The sequence below is a fragment of the Pagrus pagrus genome (genome assembly GCF_965226575.1).
Source record: "Pagrus pagrus genome assembly, chromosome: 24".
NCBI lineage: Eukaryota > Metazoa > Chordata > Actinopteri > Spariformes > Sparidae > Pagrus > Pagrus pagrus.
This window is the reverse complement of record NC_140206.1, coordinates 5,517,803-5,534,291: the sequence shown is the minus strand read 5'-3', so window position 1 is coordinate 5,534,291 and position 16,489 is coordinate 5,517,803. Positions and strand designations below refer to the sequence as shown.

Sequence of the window (16,489 nt, the reverse complement as noted above, 5' to 3'; positions counted from 1 at the left end):
TATTACAGTAGTACACTCCAACAGCTCCACAAAATACATGTAGACTGGATAAGCAAACTCCCCGTGATCCCTCAACAAACCTGCCGACTGTTTCACGAACAGGAAAGAATTTGCATTGCTCGTCCTTGATCCGGTGGTAGACAGTTGGTCGGGGCCTTCTTCTCCAGCACCCTTGAATAAGCAGCATGATACTCCAGTAATTGGGAAAAATGGGAAATACTAGCCCTATTTTACACATATGTGCTGGCTTGGCGTGACGCCATCCATTTGGATCTCCATTCCAGCCGGGCTACCCGTTTGAATGTGTGTCTTTACCCTCACTCTTTGTTGGTTCGTCCGTGTCTCTTGAGTCCGTTCCCTGGTCTAACCTGACCTCTGGGTCTTGTATTTGGGTCCCTTTTAGATACACCTAACACTTACAGGATGACGAACTGGATCTAGAAGAGGAAGAAGAAGCTACCGTTAGTCCTCGAATGATGACGAAGCCCATCTGACGTCGCCGCAACCTGCTTAAGAGAAGGTCATGCGCGCTTTGACCTGACTCTGGAGATGGTCCATCTCAGGCGGGATTTAGTTTGTTTGAACTGGTAATGGAAAAGCAAATCAATACGCCCATGGTTTGACGAGGGGCAGTCAAAAGTGCAAATGAAAAAAGCCCAACACTACAGGTTGTCTAGGGTTTTAAGCATCTCGAGGCAGATCTCATCAAGAACTAACGTCACTGGGGAGCTTCTTAACAACCTCAGAGACCTCTGTCAGGGATGTCGGTGAAGCTTCTGTCAAGTTGTCTAACTGTTGAACTCTCAGGGCCTTCATCATCAGTTTCCTTAGTGATGGAAACATCTAAATGCTTTTGACACATACAGTACATGTCTTCGGATAACAGCTGGACCATCTCCATGACAACTGGGCAAACTCCCTCTCCTGATGAAAGAGATAAGGCTGTAAGTGGACCTCGTTTTTCATCGTTTATTGCCTCTTTTAGCTCATATTTTCCAAATAGATCTGAATTGAGGAATAACACAAGGAGATTGCGATGCTGCATCGGAGTGTATGTATGTGGTATGTCTTGCAAAATCATCATCAGGAGCAATAACCACTCATATACGCTCCGACACGCCGATGGAAGAGCCACCGGGAACAACTTGGGGAACGGTACCTTGCCTAAGGACACATGGAAATTGTTTCCACCAATCGGAGGGCCGTTGTTTCGACAATGTGTTCATCATTTTTCATATATCATCATATATTCCTATGTAATAAAACCTCAAAAAGTGCACGTTATAGTACATAAATGGCATGTTTGAACTGGGCATACCGTAATGAACCATGCCGGCAGTCCAGCCTCTTTAAACAGTAATCACTTCAAGTACAGTATCGCCTGTATTGACCGACTCACTGTGCGTGACCTTTTAAAATTCAATCGTCTTTATTTCTTGTGTGCTAATGTGCGTTTACAGTCCACGCTGCTTCTAAATAGGGTTAAATCCAAAGAGATAAATCCTCAGTGCACCACTACAGTTTGCTTGTCATGTTCTGGATGAGGTGAGATGGTTTAGTACCACTGGTGTAACTCATGTAGCTCATGTGTCTTTTCCCCCGTGATATCAGCATCACAGTGAGCAGCGTTAGCGCCCTCCCCTCTCCGTTACCCTTATCTGTATCTTCTCTATTACCTTCACTCATCCTCTCTGTCTTGCTCTTCCTTGTTGCAGTCTCAAATGCTTCAGGTTGTATCTGTCTATGTGTCTGTCACCTCCCTTTCTTTTCCTCCCTCCCTCTCCCTCGCAGACAGTTGACTGGTATGGCGACACCAGACTGCGTGTATTTTTAGCGCTGCCACAGATGGGGCCATGGCAGCATGTCAGAGACCAGAATGTTCTTTATCTCAGCTGTCAGGCCGTTCCCCGGGACCAAAATGGATCCCATCCACTTGTGGGGGGGGAGGGTGGGGAAGCGTCCCCTCTTCCAATTTAGGTTTTTAATTGTGTCTTTTGGCATGGCTAAATAACTTCTACTGTTCAAGGTGCAAATGGATGGTCTCTAGCAGCGAGAGGAAATGCTCGCAGTTGCTGTGTCAGCTCCTCCGCGGGAGCTGTATCCAAACCTATGATCAAGTGGAGGTGAAATTGCAGGCCGTACCGCCGAAGAAAAAGAGATTTGTCACAAAAGGAAGCTCCCTGAAAGAACAGCAGATATCAGTGTTTTACCAGGCGAGTCAGGAAAAAAAAGAAGATGCATGTTTGCTTAAAGGAACAGTTCACCCAAAAGTGAAAATTTGGATGGAAAGTCAAGTTTTGTTGTCCACAAAACATTTCTGGAGCTTCTCAGCAAAACAGGGTTGCAGCATTAAAATGGCTCTGTACAGCTCGCCTGGCGCAAAAGACGTTATATACACCCTCGATGCTCGGTCGAGCTTGTGCGCCAACTGCAGACTGGGTGCATGCTAACACTTTATGCTCAGCGCATACAATAAAGATTCTGGCTTAAAACGTAATAAAACAATCGTAAAAACACATAAAATGGCTCCGTACAGCTTGTTCTACATAATCCAAGTTTCGGGGAAGCCTCAAGAACCCAGATTGATCTGAAAAGACGTTATTTACACCTTTGATCCACGGTCCAGCTTATGCTCCCTGTGTGCACGGTAACGCTTTGAGCTAAGCAGCTAAAGTGAAGATTTCGGCTTAAAAAAAGGTCATTTAAAATAATTTTTGGGATCTCTGGATACAAAATGTCTCCATACAGCTTTTCCGACATAATCCGAGTTTCCAGAAGCCTCAAGATACTTTATTTACACCCTTGTCGTACGGTCAAGCTTGTACACCAACTTCAAACATGCTAACGCTTTTAGCTTAGCAGCTAAAATCAGATTTTGGCTTATTAAAGGGTGTAAACATCGTCTTTTCAAGTCAGTTTAGGATCTCTGGACTTCCAGAGACTTGTGATTATGCTGGACGAGCGTATGGAGCCGTTTTATGTTTTCTTTTAGTTGTTTTCTTCCGGTTAAAAACAAGTCCCCATCTACTTCAGTTGTTGTTCTTCAATGCTGTTTTGCTGTGAAGCTCCAGGAATGTTTTGTGGACAACGAACCCGACTTTCCAATCGGCACAAAGGTGAGAAGATGATGACTTAATTAAATTTTTTGGGTAAACTGTTCCTTTAACTCCAATCTCTGTCCTATGCTGCCTCACAAATATGTAACTGTCCAACCCAGGCTTTAGCCATGGCCACAAGCAGACCTGTGCATACAGTAAATACCCCCTGGTGAAACCATGAACATGCACAGCTGGGGAGTAACAATTTGATTCCCTCACAACCTCCTAACACAGTGTCGGACAGCAAAGACCAGTGCAGGCAGGCCTCTCTGACTCTGAAGAGTGTTTTTTTTATTGCAGAGGGAGTAGAAAAATATGCTGCAGGCTACGACTGGGGGTCAAGTGGTCGGCTTTGTGCATCACAGTCTGGAGTCTGCTGAGACTTTCCTCTGGCAGCGTTCACACACTCCAGCAGCAAACTGGCTGTCCACGTGAATACCAAGGAGGGCTGGGAGGGATGCGGGAGGTGGATGCTGACAGAGAGGAGGGAGAGGAGGGTATGAAACAGGGGCGATGGGGTGGGAGAGGCAGAGAGAGAGGTGATGGCTTGTGGGGCAAAGAAGTCAGAAATGATGTGGAGTTTGTTTTTCTTAGTCAGATTGTGTTCAGGTGATTGTGTTTAGCCAGTGTGGCTTAAATCTTTTAAAACAACTCACAAATATAGTTTATTTTTTCAAAAAGATGGCAAGTAAATTCTTAAGACACCTGGGTACTGTAGTTTATCACAAACGTAACTCAAACAGGAACAATTAGCGCTTTTGTTTGGGACTATTTCGAGCCGTGGATGGATACACATTTGTGTAGATGGTTCTGAGGATGAAATAACTCAACGACTACTTGATGGATTTCCATGAAAGTTTGTACAGATATTCATGTTCCCAAGAGGATACACCTCACGGGTTTGGGCAACAATCTGACATTTCCTCGCCACCATACAGCTGACATTTTTGTTTTTTGTGGGGAAATGTTTTGATGTTTTTTCCTATCAACCTCAGCTGTACTTTGTTTTCAGGGCTAATTAGCAAACGTTCACATGCTACGGCAATTAACCAATGCTAGCTCATGCTAATATGCTAAACTAGGATGGAGAGCGTGGCTATCATGACTGTAGATTCTTAGATTTGGTCAAGTATTGTACTGTGTGTAAACATTCGAGTTATCTGCATTTTACTTGAGTATTTGTAAACGCCGCATGTACTTTTTACTCCACTACATTTGTCTGACAGATTTAGTTACTAGTTACTTTTCAGATTACAATCACTCACACCCTTCCTGTCCAGTAAAAACAACATATATCTCTAAATTTGGTGATTTTGAGCTCTGTAATCTTTTTTAAAAACCCTCTTAGATTCGCTAAAAACATCAAAATTACTCAACAGTATGTAAAGCAACTAAATGAGCTCCAACTTGAACAACTACAGCAGCAAAATGCAGCATAAATACACATTTACACAGCAGAAATGTTAACACAAAAACATCAGATGTAATAGTAAAACACTGACGGAGAACATTTTTTGCACAGTGAGTACTTTTACTGATACTTTAGGTACATTTTCTGACAATACTTACATACTTTTACTAAAGTAAGCATTTTGCACGACTCTCTTTTATCCTGACAAACAATACATCAGCAGCTCATCCTTCAGAAGTCTGCCACATAACACTAATGTAGTCTGAAGGAGATCAAATAAAATGCAAGATGTAGTCTGAGCTTGGATGTTGCCCTGTGCTCCGGACAAATGATAATCAATATCACCTCTAATTAATATTTTTTTCTGCGTGGAGCTGATTTTCCCAGCAGCGCAGTGGGAGGCAGACTCGGCTCAATAATGTGTCTTTCAGCAAGGAGCTCTAATCAAGCCCGAAGGTCTCCTTCTGAATCTTGTTGCGCCGCCGCCTCATTTCCATTCCCCGTCCCTCAAGGCAAGGTAAAACAGTCCCGAGGTATATGAGCAAAAGGCTCTATACTTTGTACCGCACGACTGGCCTTCACCTGCGGCTCGGTCAATTGATATGGAAATGACGGGCGGCCAAGTTTCTTCTTACTGATGGGAAATAATGGAGCATACGCACACAGAAAAAAGCAAAGAGGTAAACAGAAAAACAGAAGAATGACAGTGATGAGTGGTGAGAATCTGGTGCTAATTGTCAGCTTCATTTGCACTTTTCAATGACAAGGTTACACAGGAAGGACAACGAAAAATAGAAGATGACTCAGAGTTCAAGGCTTGAAAAAAAGTTATTGTTCAAGTATTAGTAAGCAGGAGCTTTACTGTCAAAAGTACATTTTCTAAATAGCCTTTAAATGTGGACGGAAAAGAAGTGTTAAATGATTAATATCCCTCGAGTCGCAAAGGATTGTCGGTATAAAAAACATGCCCGCACTCTTGTGGGAACATATTAAAGTGAGATTAGCATATTTGGTCCGTAGCAAGAGTTTAATTAGGACTCGGTTTTTTGAGCATCTAAAACTAGAGAGAATTAGGATGAAACATGAGGGAAAGAGGCGGAAGGGGAAGCGATTGAGGCGTATTAACAAAGAGAGAACAGTAATCAAAGGCCTTCAGAGGACGGATCCCGCTGCACTCCCACAACAATGTACTCTTTCTCTCCAAATTGTGCCGTTCGTAGGGACGAACATTCAAAAGAGGGAGATTACAGCTTCCATCTCTGACATAAGTGAGAGTATGGAGCACCAGCTGTGGACTAATTATATATATAATATTTGAGCCAACTCATAAGTATAGTTACAAAAACACCTGGGCGCTGTAGTTTTTCACAAACGTTACTCAAACAGGAGTAAATAAAGCTTTTGTTGGGGACTATTTGAAGCCGTGGATGGATACACATTCGGCTAGGTGCATAGTTGTGAAGATGACGAGTTCAGTCTGAAATAACTCAACAGCTGTTTGATGGATTTCCATGAAAGTTAGTACAGATGTTCATGGTACTCAGAGGATATACCTCACAGACTTTGACGACCCCCAGCTTTTCCTTTTTTGTGTTTTCACAACAATGAATCTTTAAAAACAGCTCATAAATTTATATATTTTTGCTTTTGTTTTTCTAAAAACACCTGCGCACTGTAGTTTTTCACAAACGTTACTCAAACAAGAGTAAGTAATGCTTTTGTTGGGGACTTTTTCAAGCCGTGGATGGATACACATTTGTACAGATGTTCATGGTACACAGGTGATAAACCTCGCTTTGGCCACCCTCTGACTTTTCCTCGGCATCTTTCTTTCTCCTGAAATTGCGAAGAACGTTCAAAAAACAGGAGATAACAGCTTCCACCTCTGCAATGAGTGAGAATGTATAGCACTGGCGGTGCGACTCAGCAGCGTGCCGATCAATACCATGTGCCCTGTGTTCTCTGTGACCACAATAATTATCGTCATCATCCACAGAAATGACATGCTGTTTGGTCCTTTGCAGAAGGTCAAGAGCTGAGGATTGGCGGCACATGACGTTTCCATGGCAGCCATGTGTGTACACCGCGCTCCACCCCCCCGTGGTCATGAATTTAAGCTGGTCGGATTTGTTTGGATGTCATTAGCAGCGTCGGTATGGAGTCATCAGCGATGGTTGCCGGAAAAGGTCAAAGTTTAGTTGTGATGCGTTCGCTGTCGCAGGTTGTCGATGATTGTGTAATTATCTTTAAAGGTTTGGAAGCAGCCATGTTGACGGGCTAATGTATGAGATTAGACGCCTCTGTGACAAAGTCGTTGAAAGCGACGAGGGGAACAGGTGTAATCTGTCTGTATACAAACAAACACCGAAGCATCTACGTCTATCGATCTGATTTCTTTTTCAGCAGTGATTTTTGTCTGTGACTTGGTTAATGGGGGTCGATGCAAGCTTTCCCACATCCAAACCCAAACAGTTTGATATTATTCTACTCATTTAGAAGATTGTGCGTCTCACTGAGCTGGAACAGACTTTGAAAATAGAAAATGCAATTACTGGGAAATGTAAGTAGACCTGCAAAAGAAACTGGCATGATGGCTACTCGGCAGAATATAGTTTTACATTCAAAATAGAAAAATAAGGGGAAAGTTTGATGTTTTGTTGGAGTAAAACTACCCAACAGTGCCAACAGCTACCAGCAGCCCATCCTGTCCGACCAGTCTGATATCTGAGCTCCGAGATATGTAATTGAAGCAGACATACGACCCTATAAATGCAGTTAAAAGTATCTATCAACTAGGAAATACCCTGAAATTATAATATAAAATAAAATATTACTTAGGTAAAAGTAAAAGTCACCCGTAGCCTTGACTACTTCAGTAAAAGTCTTAAAGTATCTGATGTTAAATGTACTGTAGTATCAAAAGCACAAGTAAAAGTAAATTATACATACAGTATAGTCACATGTAAAGTAAATTAATTTGAAATTTTGTTTTTTTTGGCTCGAATGCAGCATGTAATCTGTAAAGTAACTAGTAACTCAAGTTAGTAATAAATACAGCGATGTGAAGGGAAAAAAGTACAATATTGGACATAACAGTGGAAGTATAAAGTAGAAGAAAATGGGAATACTCAGGTGGAGTACAAGTACCTCAAAACTGTACATCCCATCAGAATAGACTCTTACCTCTGAAAATGTAGTTTTTATGCATATAAGCACATGCATTTCCTCAAGAAAGACACATTTCTATGCATTCAAAATGCCATTTCTTCTCTCCTGGCGATGACTGGTTATATTTCCTATATTTTGCATTATTTGTTTTCACTTTGTGCCCCTTTTTTTTATCTTATTTTAAATCATATTTTCCACCATTCCCCCTCAGTGTTTTCGCAGGCTGCAGTTGCACTTCCTGAACAGAGGGTGGCGGCAGCGCGCCGGCTGACGCTGCAGTGCCAGGAAATATATCGCCGAAGAAGAAGAGACAACAGTGCAGCACTCTCAGAGGTACAACCGTTATCACAGCCATCGGTCTGCGTTTGCATTTTAGAGTTGTATCCTCCTTTCTGACATTTAGCAGACGATGTATCTTATATTATGAACATATATTGATTGTTTTCGACACCCCTCTGATTCCGCGACGCTAGCTGTACAAACAAACGTTAGCCGTTAGCTTTAGCGTCGCAGGTAAGCTAACTAGGGAGCGAGCTAAGCTAAACCGCTATTAGTCTGAGTGAGGGGGTGTGCACGCCCGCAGGATCGGTTTACTGTTTTTATATCGCTTTATATATAAATATATGATCGATAGCTCTTTGTGTTTCGTCTGCTCGTCTTGTCTTTGTCCTGTGTCTCATGTTTTCCATCTGTGACGCAGATATTTTAATCGCATTGCTGCAGTGAAGCTGTGAAAAATGGACACCAGAGCTCTGAGGAATCCGTACGGCGACTATGATGGGAGCCCTCAGTGCACACAGGCTTTATTTGACAATCATGGGAAGGTACGAGTGTGTAGCGTTGTGTTGTCGTGTGTGTGAGGGGCGATGCAGTCAGTGAGGGTTTTAATCTTCGTGTCCGTTTTGTCTGCAGATCACATCAGAGTTCGCCCAGCGGCTCAGTGGGAAGATCAACGAGCTGTTGGCCGTGATGGAGAACGGGCTGAAGTCTGCAGACCCGAAAGATTGCACCAGTTACACCGGCTGGGCAGGTGATGACACTGTTACACCACCTGGGCTTTTACAAGTGACATGTGATTGCAAAAGGATGGCAGTGGTCTGAAAAGGCCTCTGCATGTGTACATATGATGGTGGTGCTCATTACCAACGCCCATTTTGGGCCTATATATACATGTTCTGGGTGTTTTTTTGTGCACAATGAGTCCAAAATAATCCAAATCGCATTATGACTAAGTGCAATATTCAAAGCGCGAGAACCGCAAAAGGTGAAACGTGTCGATGAACAGCGTTGTAGTGGGGTTTTGTAGTGCTGCAGGGATGCTCCGGCCTACAAAGCTCCTTCTCCGTATTTAATAAATCATGTTTGTTTGGCAGAGACCAGGAGAAATGCCACATCATGATTATTTTACTAGTTTTTCAATGACAGTGATTGCAATATCTGTCAAAATACTCGCAATTTGCTGAGAATTCAAAGAAATTCAGGGTCATGCGTTTGAAAAATTGACTCCGTAAGGCATCTGAGACACTTTTCAGCCTAGTGTGAAGGTTGTAAGTGTGCTCATTTTTCATTAATCGCCCCAGTTTGGTCTTTAAAATGTCAAAATGTAATAAAAAACTGCCCTCAAGGTTTCCCCGAGCCAAAATTGGCTGCTTACACATCTGGTTTTGTTTGAAAGACGGTCAAAAAACCCCAAATTGCCTAATTTTTCAGTCCAATGTTCAGTTTATAGTCAAATAAAACCAGTCAATCCCCATTATCTGTCCACAGGTATCGCTCTACTCTACCTGCACCTCCACAACGTCTTCAACAACCCCTCCTGTCTCCAGAAAGCTCTAGAATACGTTGAGCACAGTCTGAGGTGTCTGACCCGACGTCATGACATCACCTTCCTGTGTGGGGATACTGGACCACTGGCCGTAGCTGCTGTGGTCTACCACCGCCTGCAGAGGGTGCAAGAGACCGACGAGTGCATCAACAGGCCAGTCTAGAACACATATATACAAACTCTCTAGATATTTATGAAGATAAGTGTCATTTTTTTATTTTTTTTAATGAGCGACTCCTTCTTTTCCTTCCAGACTGCTGCAGTTTCACCAGACTGTAGTGAAAGGCTCAGGCGGGCTGCCTGATGAGCTGCTCTATGGGAGGATGGGATACCTCTACTCCCTCGTCTTCATCAACCAGCAGCTCGGGCAGGACCGCATCCCGCTGCAGTACATCCAGCAGGTGAGTACGAAACACGGGACGGTCTCGCAAAGACGTTACGGCGTACAGAAGGTTTCGTTTTATAATCCTTGTCTTACTTCCTTAACGTTACGTACAACTACAGCAACCGTAGGCAGAGAGGAATGAGTCTAATTGGATAAAAGAGAGGAAACGGATACGGGAGAATGCTCCCCTAACCTCTAGGTGACTACCGCTGGTGATCTTTATTCGCTGCCGGCTGCTAATTTGCTCACTCTTGCACATATCGATGTCCAAATTGCTCTAATTCATCTCCATTGATTTCTTTTAACTCTTACAGATTAGGTGTGTTTGTGAGCCGGGATGTGTTGTTTCCTTCCTTAGATCAGCGAGTCCGTGCTGGTGTCGGGCGAGCACCTCAGCAGGAAGTTCAGGGTGCAGAACCAGAGCCCCCTGATGTACGAGTGGTACCAGGAGCAGTACGTCGGCGCCGCCCACGGCCTGGCCGGCATCTACTATTATCTCATGCAGGTAAAACGGCCTCGGATCACGTCGCAACAACGTTATTCAGTCGAGAGTTACGATGGGACATATTAGGAGGCTTTTGGGGCCAATTTATAGGACAGCGTTCCTGTTTCATTATTATTATTCCCGCATGACCGGATAAATCCTGTAAGGAGCTTAATTTGGCTCAATATGTGACACATTATAACAGAAATAGCCTTTTATGCCAAATATCAATTAAAAACACATCCACGTACGCAAAAACGCATGATTGAAGTGTGTGGCTGCAAATCAACAGACGTTTTCAACCTTGATTATCTGTTTAATGCTCAAAATGTAAGTTTTGAATTACTCATTTTGTTCAACTAACTGGAGCAGCAACAATTGTTAACAGTTTAATCAGTTTAATCAGTTTGAGTCGTTGTTTTTAAGGAAGAAAAAGTCAAAATTCTCTCATTCCAGCTCCTTAAATGTGTCTCTTTTCTTGTTTCTTTCCTCCTCCGTGACCATAAACTGAATATCTTCTGTGGGATTGTGTAGGTCCGATGAGAGGGAGTGGTTTTATGAATACAAAATGGAAGAAAAGATGGAAAAATGCCAAAAAAAGGGGGGTTGAGGTGGACAAAGACCAAACAAAGGCTTTAAGACGATACTGAAGTTTCCACCTGTCACTTCTGCGTCCTCAGCCAGGCTTCGTCAGCTCGGAGGAGTACGTGCACAGGCTGGTGAAGCCCAGCGTCGACCACGTCTGCCGCCTCAGGTTCCCCTCCGGAAACTACCCTCCCTGCATCGGGGACGACCGCGACCTGCTGGTGCACTGGTGCCACGGATCTCCTGGAGTGGTCTACATGCTCCTGCAGGCGTACAGGGTAAACACACTCACCTTATGTCTGTTACAGAAGGTCGTCCATGGAGTCATTTATTTACACGGTCACAGTGCCATCTCGTGGTGAAGTCGAGCCACTTTTTGTTTGGCAAAAAACATAAATTCTGACATCTTCGTCCTTTTGTCTCCAGGCCTTCGGGGTGCCTCACTACCTGGACGCAGCCCTGCAGTGCGGAGAGGTGGTGTGGCACTACGGCTTGCTGAAGAAGGGCTACGGCCTGTGTCACGGCGCGGCGGGCAACGCCTACACCTTCCTGGCCCTCTACCGGCACACTCGGGACCCCAAGCACCTCTACAGAGCCTGCGTGGTGAGAGCACATGAAAGAGACTCCGTAATGAAATCAGTGTGAAACATGCAGCAGCCCGTTGCAGTGATCAAACAAGCGCACATATTAATCGCGGCACTCCTGCGGTGCATCCATCTTAATTAGCGGCCGTTATTGCCTCAGCAGTTTGACGGCGAGAGATTATGATTATGGGTTGTTTTTGTTATCTCGGTGGGCGGAAGAAGAGTTTTTTAACGCTTTATTTACTTGCGATGGTTCACCTCGTGCTGATACAAAGTCGGGTGAAGCTTTTCCGGCATAATCCAAGTCTTGAGAAGCCCCGAGAGCCCAAATTGATTTAAAAAGATGTTATTTGCTCCCTTTTTAAGCTGAAATCTTCACTGTAGCCGCTAAGCTAAAAGCGTTAGCGTGCATCCCGTCTGAAGTGGGTACACGAGCTAGACCGCACATCCAGGGTGTAAAAAAGAAAAACGATCTTTATGGGGCTATTCTATGATTTTTTTAAGTCCCCATCCACTTCAGTTGTTTGGGAGAAAGCTGTGAAGCTCCAGAAATGTTGTGTGGTCTATGAAACTGCATCAGCATGAGTAGATAATGCCTGAATTTAATTGTTGGGTGAACCGTTCCTCTAAATCTTATTTTTTCATTTATTTTCTTTTGATCAGAGTCCTTTCTATCATCCATCTTGTTTTTGTCCTCTCTAAAATGGGAGGAAATGCTGTTCTTTCCCAGACGAGACTGCATAATGCCTTCCGTATGTTTGTTTTATTGTCTTAATTTAGTCTTAATTTCTGTTAGGAAAGTTTGGAGAGTTAGACTTGAAGTGCGGGAGGACTTGCAGCAAAGGGCCACAGGCTGAAATCTAAATGATTAAACTTTCCCTGTAAACAAAATTAAAATATCTCACATGAACCTGCTGTACGTTTGACTTTGATGGTGAAAGTCATATTAAAGTTAGTTCTCAGCACAGTTGGCCTCTCGCCTGCATTAAAATAGAAAATGATGCCAGAAACTCGGGGCGTGTGAGCGTCGGGGGGCTTTTATGTTTATTGACAATAGGTTGGGAGCTGTCGGTGCGAGTCCCTGTCAAAGCCGAGCTCTCTGTTGGATCCGGTCCAGGTGGCTCTCGTCCCACGTGTACTGTCATTAATATGAATCTATTCATAGCGGACAGAAATAGGCCCTTCAGATGTCTTTTCTGAGCTCTGCTACATGCTCCCAGTGCAACAGAGTGACATTGTGGTCATAATCTGATACCTCGACAGATGCTGGGATTTCACTGAGCGGAGCACAATTTTTAGCAGTTGTTGACATTGCTCGCTGTTCTCCCGGGACGGCTCAGCTCGGGTCCACAGTGCTGTTATGACACTCTCTCTCTCTCCGTCCCCACAGTTTGCAGACTGGTGCATGAACTACGGCAGACATGGATGCCGAACGCCCGACACTCCCTTCTCCCTGTTTGAAGGTAATCTGTGATGACACGTCCCACACGACGAAAAATGATCCTGTTATTAAAATGCTTGGTTTTGTTCCAGATATCCTCAACAAAGAGCCGACTCACTGTAATCGAACCAAAACAGCCCTGTGATGAAGCAGTTTGATTATTGTGTTCGTCCTCTGTCGTCGTGATATTCGACACTGCTGCAGTCGCCGTGTTGCATCACGTCTCAGCTACTGATGTTCTGATGCACCAGCGTTTCAGGCAGCAGGCGACACCTCACGTAAATCACACTGAGGAAGCTATACAAGTGAATACGGCTGCAACTAACGATTATTTTAGTGGTTTAGTAGTAAGATAATGGTTAAAAATGCCAATCTGTGCCTAAAATGACGTCCTCAGATGTCATGTCAGGGCTCCAGACCAGCTTTTTCCACTCTTGGCACTGGTGCTCCTGAAACTGAAAATATTAGGAGCACAGGCACAAAATGAAGAAGCGCAATATATTCATACTTTTAGCACCTTAACTGCATCAATTGGTAATAAAAAGACAATTTACAGAAATAACAATGTTCCGATTTATTTTAAAGGTGAAGTAGGATACATTTATAAGTCACACAGGTGCTCCTAGTTTCTCAAATTCAGTCGCATCGTCCAGAAAATAGAAAATATTCACATTTAAGAAGCTGGAATCAGAGAAATCACACTGGTAATAAAAAATACCGTTAACTGAACTGAAAACGATCCAATATCATGTCGTATTTAAGCGTTTTTGTGTTTCTGTCGCCTCCTCCACTTCCTGTTTCCAGGCATGGCCGGCACCATCTACTTCTTGGCCGACCTCCTGGACCCGATGAGAGCGAGGTTCCCCTGCTTCGAGGTGTAAACGTCTCCCCACAGGTAGCCCCTCCCCACCCACACTGCGGGGGAAAACACAACCCGGAAGAAGACGCACACTTCTCGCTCTCTGCATGAAAACACTTCATGTCGTGCCATGTTGTTCCTGCTCTTTCTCTTCTGGGACGTATTATTAACGGGATAATTCCAACACTCACGGCTCAAATGCATAATTATCTTGAAGATGCGTCTGCAGGGAGAGCTTCTCTAGTTTTTTTTTTGTGTATAAATGTAACTCTTTGCTTTATTAATTCCTGCTCAGATTTTGTTGTTTGAGGGTTTAAGCAAAACTGTGAGGAAAGTAGTTTTCAATTTTTTAATTGTGGGGAAATTAAAATTGTGTTTTTGTTAGTACCTATATACTTTATAAACTTAGGTTTGTTAAAAAAAAAAAAAAAGGACATGGATGCTTTAGTTTGCTCTTGTCAACAGCAAAGCTCGTTCCAATGTACTAAATATAAAAGAGTAAAGGCTGTGTCATGTGTTAAGGGATTAACCCCCAGAGTGTAAACTGTTGCCTGTCCTTTGCACTGTCTGAGCAATAAATCATGTGTCTTTTTACAGCTGCCGCTGCTCTGTTGTGAATTTTACCTTCTGCTTCTTGTCTTGGTGTGACTCTGCAGCGGCGACAAACGGCCACAAGGAGGGAGCAGAGAGTCATGTAAATGAATATCAGACGATTGACCCTCCACTTGGCAAAACCGAGCTCATTCTTTGGCAACCGAAAAGGGACTCACCTTCGAGCGTTGTCGTCCTCATGAATAGGTTATTTTACAGTCAGATTTTATGCTAATCTGGATGAATTTTTCCATATCGATTTGAGACACGAATATGGCAGAAGAGCAGTCTAAAAATGTGAATATATTGACTTTATAATGTTGGGAATAGCACGGAAATGTGTCATTTAAAATAAGATATAAACACCAGAAGTTCTGTAGCCAGAAGGAGGGTTTTCAGGCACGTATCTGGCAACCAAAGTGTCTGAAACCCCCCTCGTCCCTTCCCGTCCTCCGTGGGCCACTTGGCTCAATCGCTCTGCTGTCTATTCCAAATAAGGCTCACGTAACACCCCCGAAAACCAAGCGGCGACACAATGCCACCGCTCTTTTTTAAGCCCCCCTCATGCTTCGTTATGACCTGGCGCCAGCTGGAGGTCTCGGAGGGGCTAAAGAGCAAGGTTGGCAGAGGAGGTGGGGAAGTTGGGGAGGTGGTTACTCTATCAGAGGGTCTTGAGAAGCAGAGAGCGAGCGTCCATTTTCTCCTCCAACCCTCCCCCTTTCTCTCCACGGAGGCAGCCCAGCTAGCGTAGGAGAAACCGAACACCTCGGGCAGGAACGGGAGTAAAAATAGAGCTCATCTGTGCGGGGGAGTGGTCAGCCGGACATGTCTTTCACTGTGGTTCTCACAAATGTCCTCCAGCAGCTCTTTCCCTTCGTGCCCTGTCGCTGTGGGACATCGCCGCTGTGTGTTACAGAGCCGATGACAGCTTAGAGTCCGGCAGCGGGCTTACAACAGCAATTACAAGTCGTCTGCAGGTCCTTAAAATGTCTGAAATTTGACAAATAAAAGGTCATTAATGGTGATTTTGTGAAGTCTAATCTCTCTAATTTCATTTTGTCAAAGAGAATCAAGCTCGAATCTTGAATCTGTTTCTGTCCTTTGAAGAAAACTCTGAAGGGAAAACAAACATTTCTTACAAAACACATTTTTATACTACAAAAAGAACACAAGTATTTACTTTTCTGACGTGATGATTGAAGACTTTCAAGCTGCCAAAGGTGTTTGATTACAGCTGCACCTCACGATCATTTTCATTCTAGATTAAACCGATTATTTTCATGATGGTTCGATTGTTTAGTCTATAAAATGTTTAAAAAATGCCAAAAAAGGCTTGTCACAGTTTCTCAGACGCCAAAGTGACATCTTCAAATTACTACTTTTGCCCAACATCCAGTCCAAAACCCAAATATTCTTCATTTAATGTCATAAATGGTAAAGAAAAGCAGCATATTCTCACATTTTAGAAGGTGAAACATGGAAAAAATGGCTGAAACAATCACTCATTTTAATTAATTAATCGACTAATAATTGCAGCTTTATTTTTTGGCCCATTAAAGACAGAAAAAAGACTTTTCCTGCTAAAAGCACATTACAAAGTCTGCAGGTACAGCTAGTAAAATGACCTTGATTTAATATAATACGTGTGTGTTATTTCAACTATATTTCCTACAGTTGTGTTGATACCTCTGCTGCATTAATAATAGATTTGATGTTTGATGTTGCCGTCAGCACCATGGAGAGCTCTGATGGAGCAGCTCCGTGCTCCGGTCATTTAACCTCCAGAGTTGATGTAATTAAGTCTTTACTTCTGCATGATTTCACCTTTTCTGATCAGTTTATAACCTCAATTTCACTCCAATGCGATCGTCTCTTCATTCAGCTGCACAGAGTGAACAGAAAAGACTTGTTCATCAATACACATTAAGTGTTACAGTGTTGAATTTAAAAACTATTAACTTTTGGACTGTCTTTATTGCGTATATGTTCATTGTACAAGTCCATTTAAAGGTCTTGTTTATTTTGTTGACATATTAGAGTCGGAGGTTTTTACAGAGG

The 16,489-nt window shown here is 43.3% G+C and overlaps 1 protein-coding gene across 4 annotated transcripts; it reads left to right on the top strand.

Annotated features, from left to right (window-relative positions):
* Positions 1-7,909: 7,909 nt before the first annotated feature.
* lancl1 (LanC antibiotic synthetase component C-like 1 (bacterial)) lies at positions 7,910-15,456 on the top strand. Of its 4 annotated transcripts, XM_084346656.1 has the most exons (11): positions 7,910-8,010; positions 8,378-8,501; positions 8,590-8,707; positions 9,445-9,655; positions 9,756-9,903; positions 10,246-10,392; positions 11,052-11,234; positions 11,383-11,559; positions 12,931-13,003; positions 13,786-13,876; positions 14,497-15,456. In XM_084346656.1, the coding sequence occupies exons 2-10, from the start codon at positions 8,415-8,417 to the stop codon at positions 13,860-13,862; spliced, it is 1,221 nt and encodes a 406-aa protein (XP_084202782.1). In that variant the 5' UTR covers positions 7,910-8,010; positions 8,378-8,414; the 3' UTR covers positions 13,863-13,876; positions 14,497-15,456. The 4 variants fall into 4 exon arrangements, with proteins under 4 accessions (XP_084202782.1, XP_084202779.1, XP_084202781.1 ...); XM_084346653.1 differs by lacking the exon at positions 14,497-15,456 and having other exon boundaries at positions 13,786-14,439; XM_084346655.1 differs by lacking the exons at positions 7,910-8,010; positions 14,497-15,456 and adding an exon at positions 8,012-8,034 and having other exon boundaries at positions 13,786-14,439.
* Positions 15,457-16,489: the final 1,033 nt, after the last annotated feature.

What these genes read in the sequence shown, in the direction of transcription:
- lancl1 (XM_084346656.1), top strand. Translation starts at nt 8,415, where the DNA reads ATGGACACCAGAGCTCTGAGGAATCCGTACGGCGACTATGATGGGAGC. An exon ending in TATTTGACAATCATGGGAAG is followed by an intron (nt 8,502 to 8,589) that starts GTACGAGTGTGT and finishes TTTTGTCTGCAG; the next exon opens with ATCACATCAGAGTTCGCCCA. An exon ending in TGCTCCTGCAGGCGTACAGG is followed by an intron (nt 11,235 to 11,382) that starts GTAAACACACTC and finishes TTTTGTCTCCAG; the next exon opens with GCCTTCGGGGTGCCTCACTA.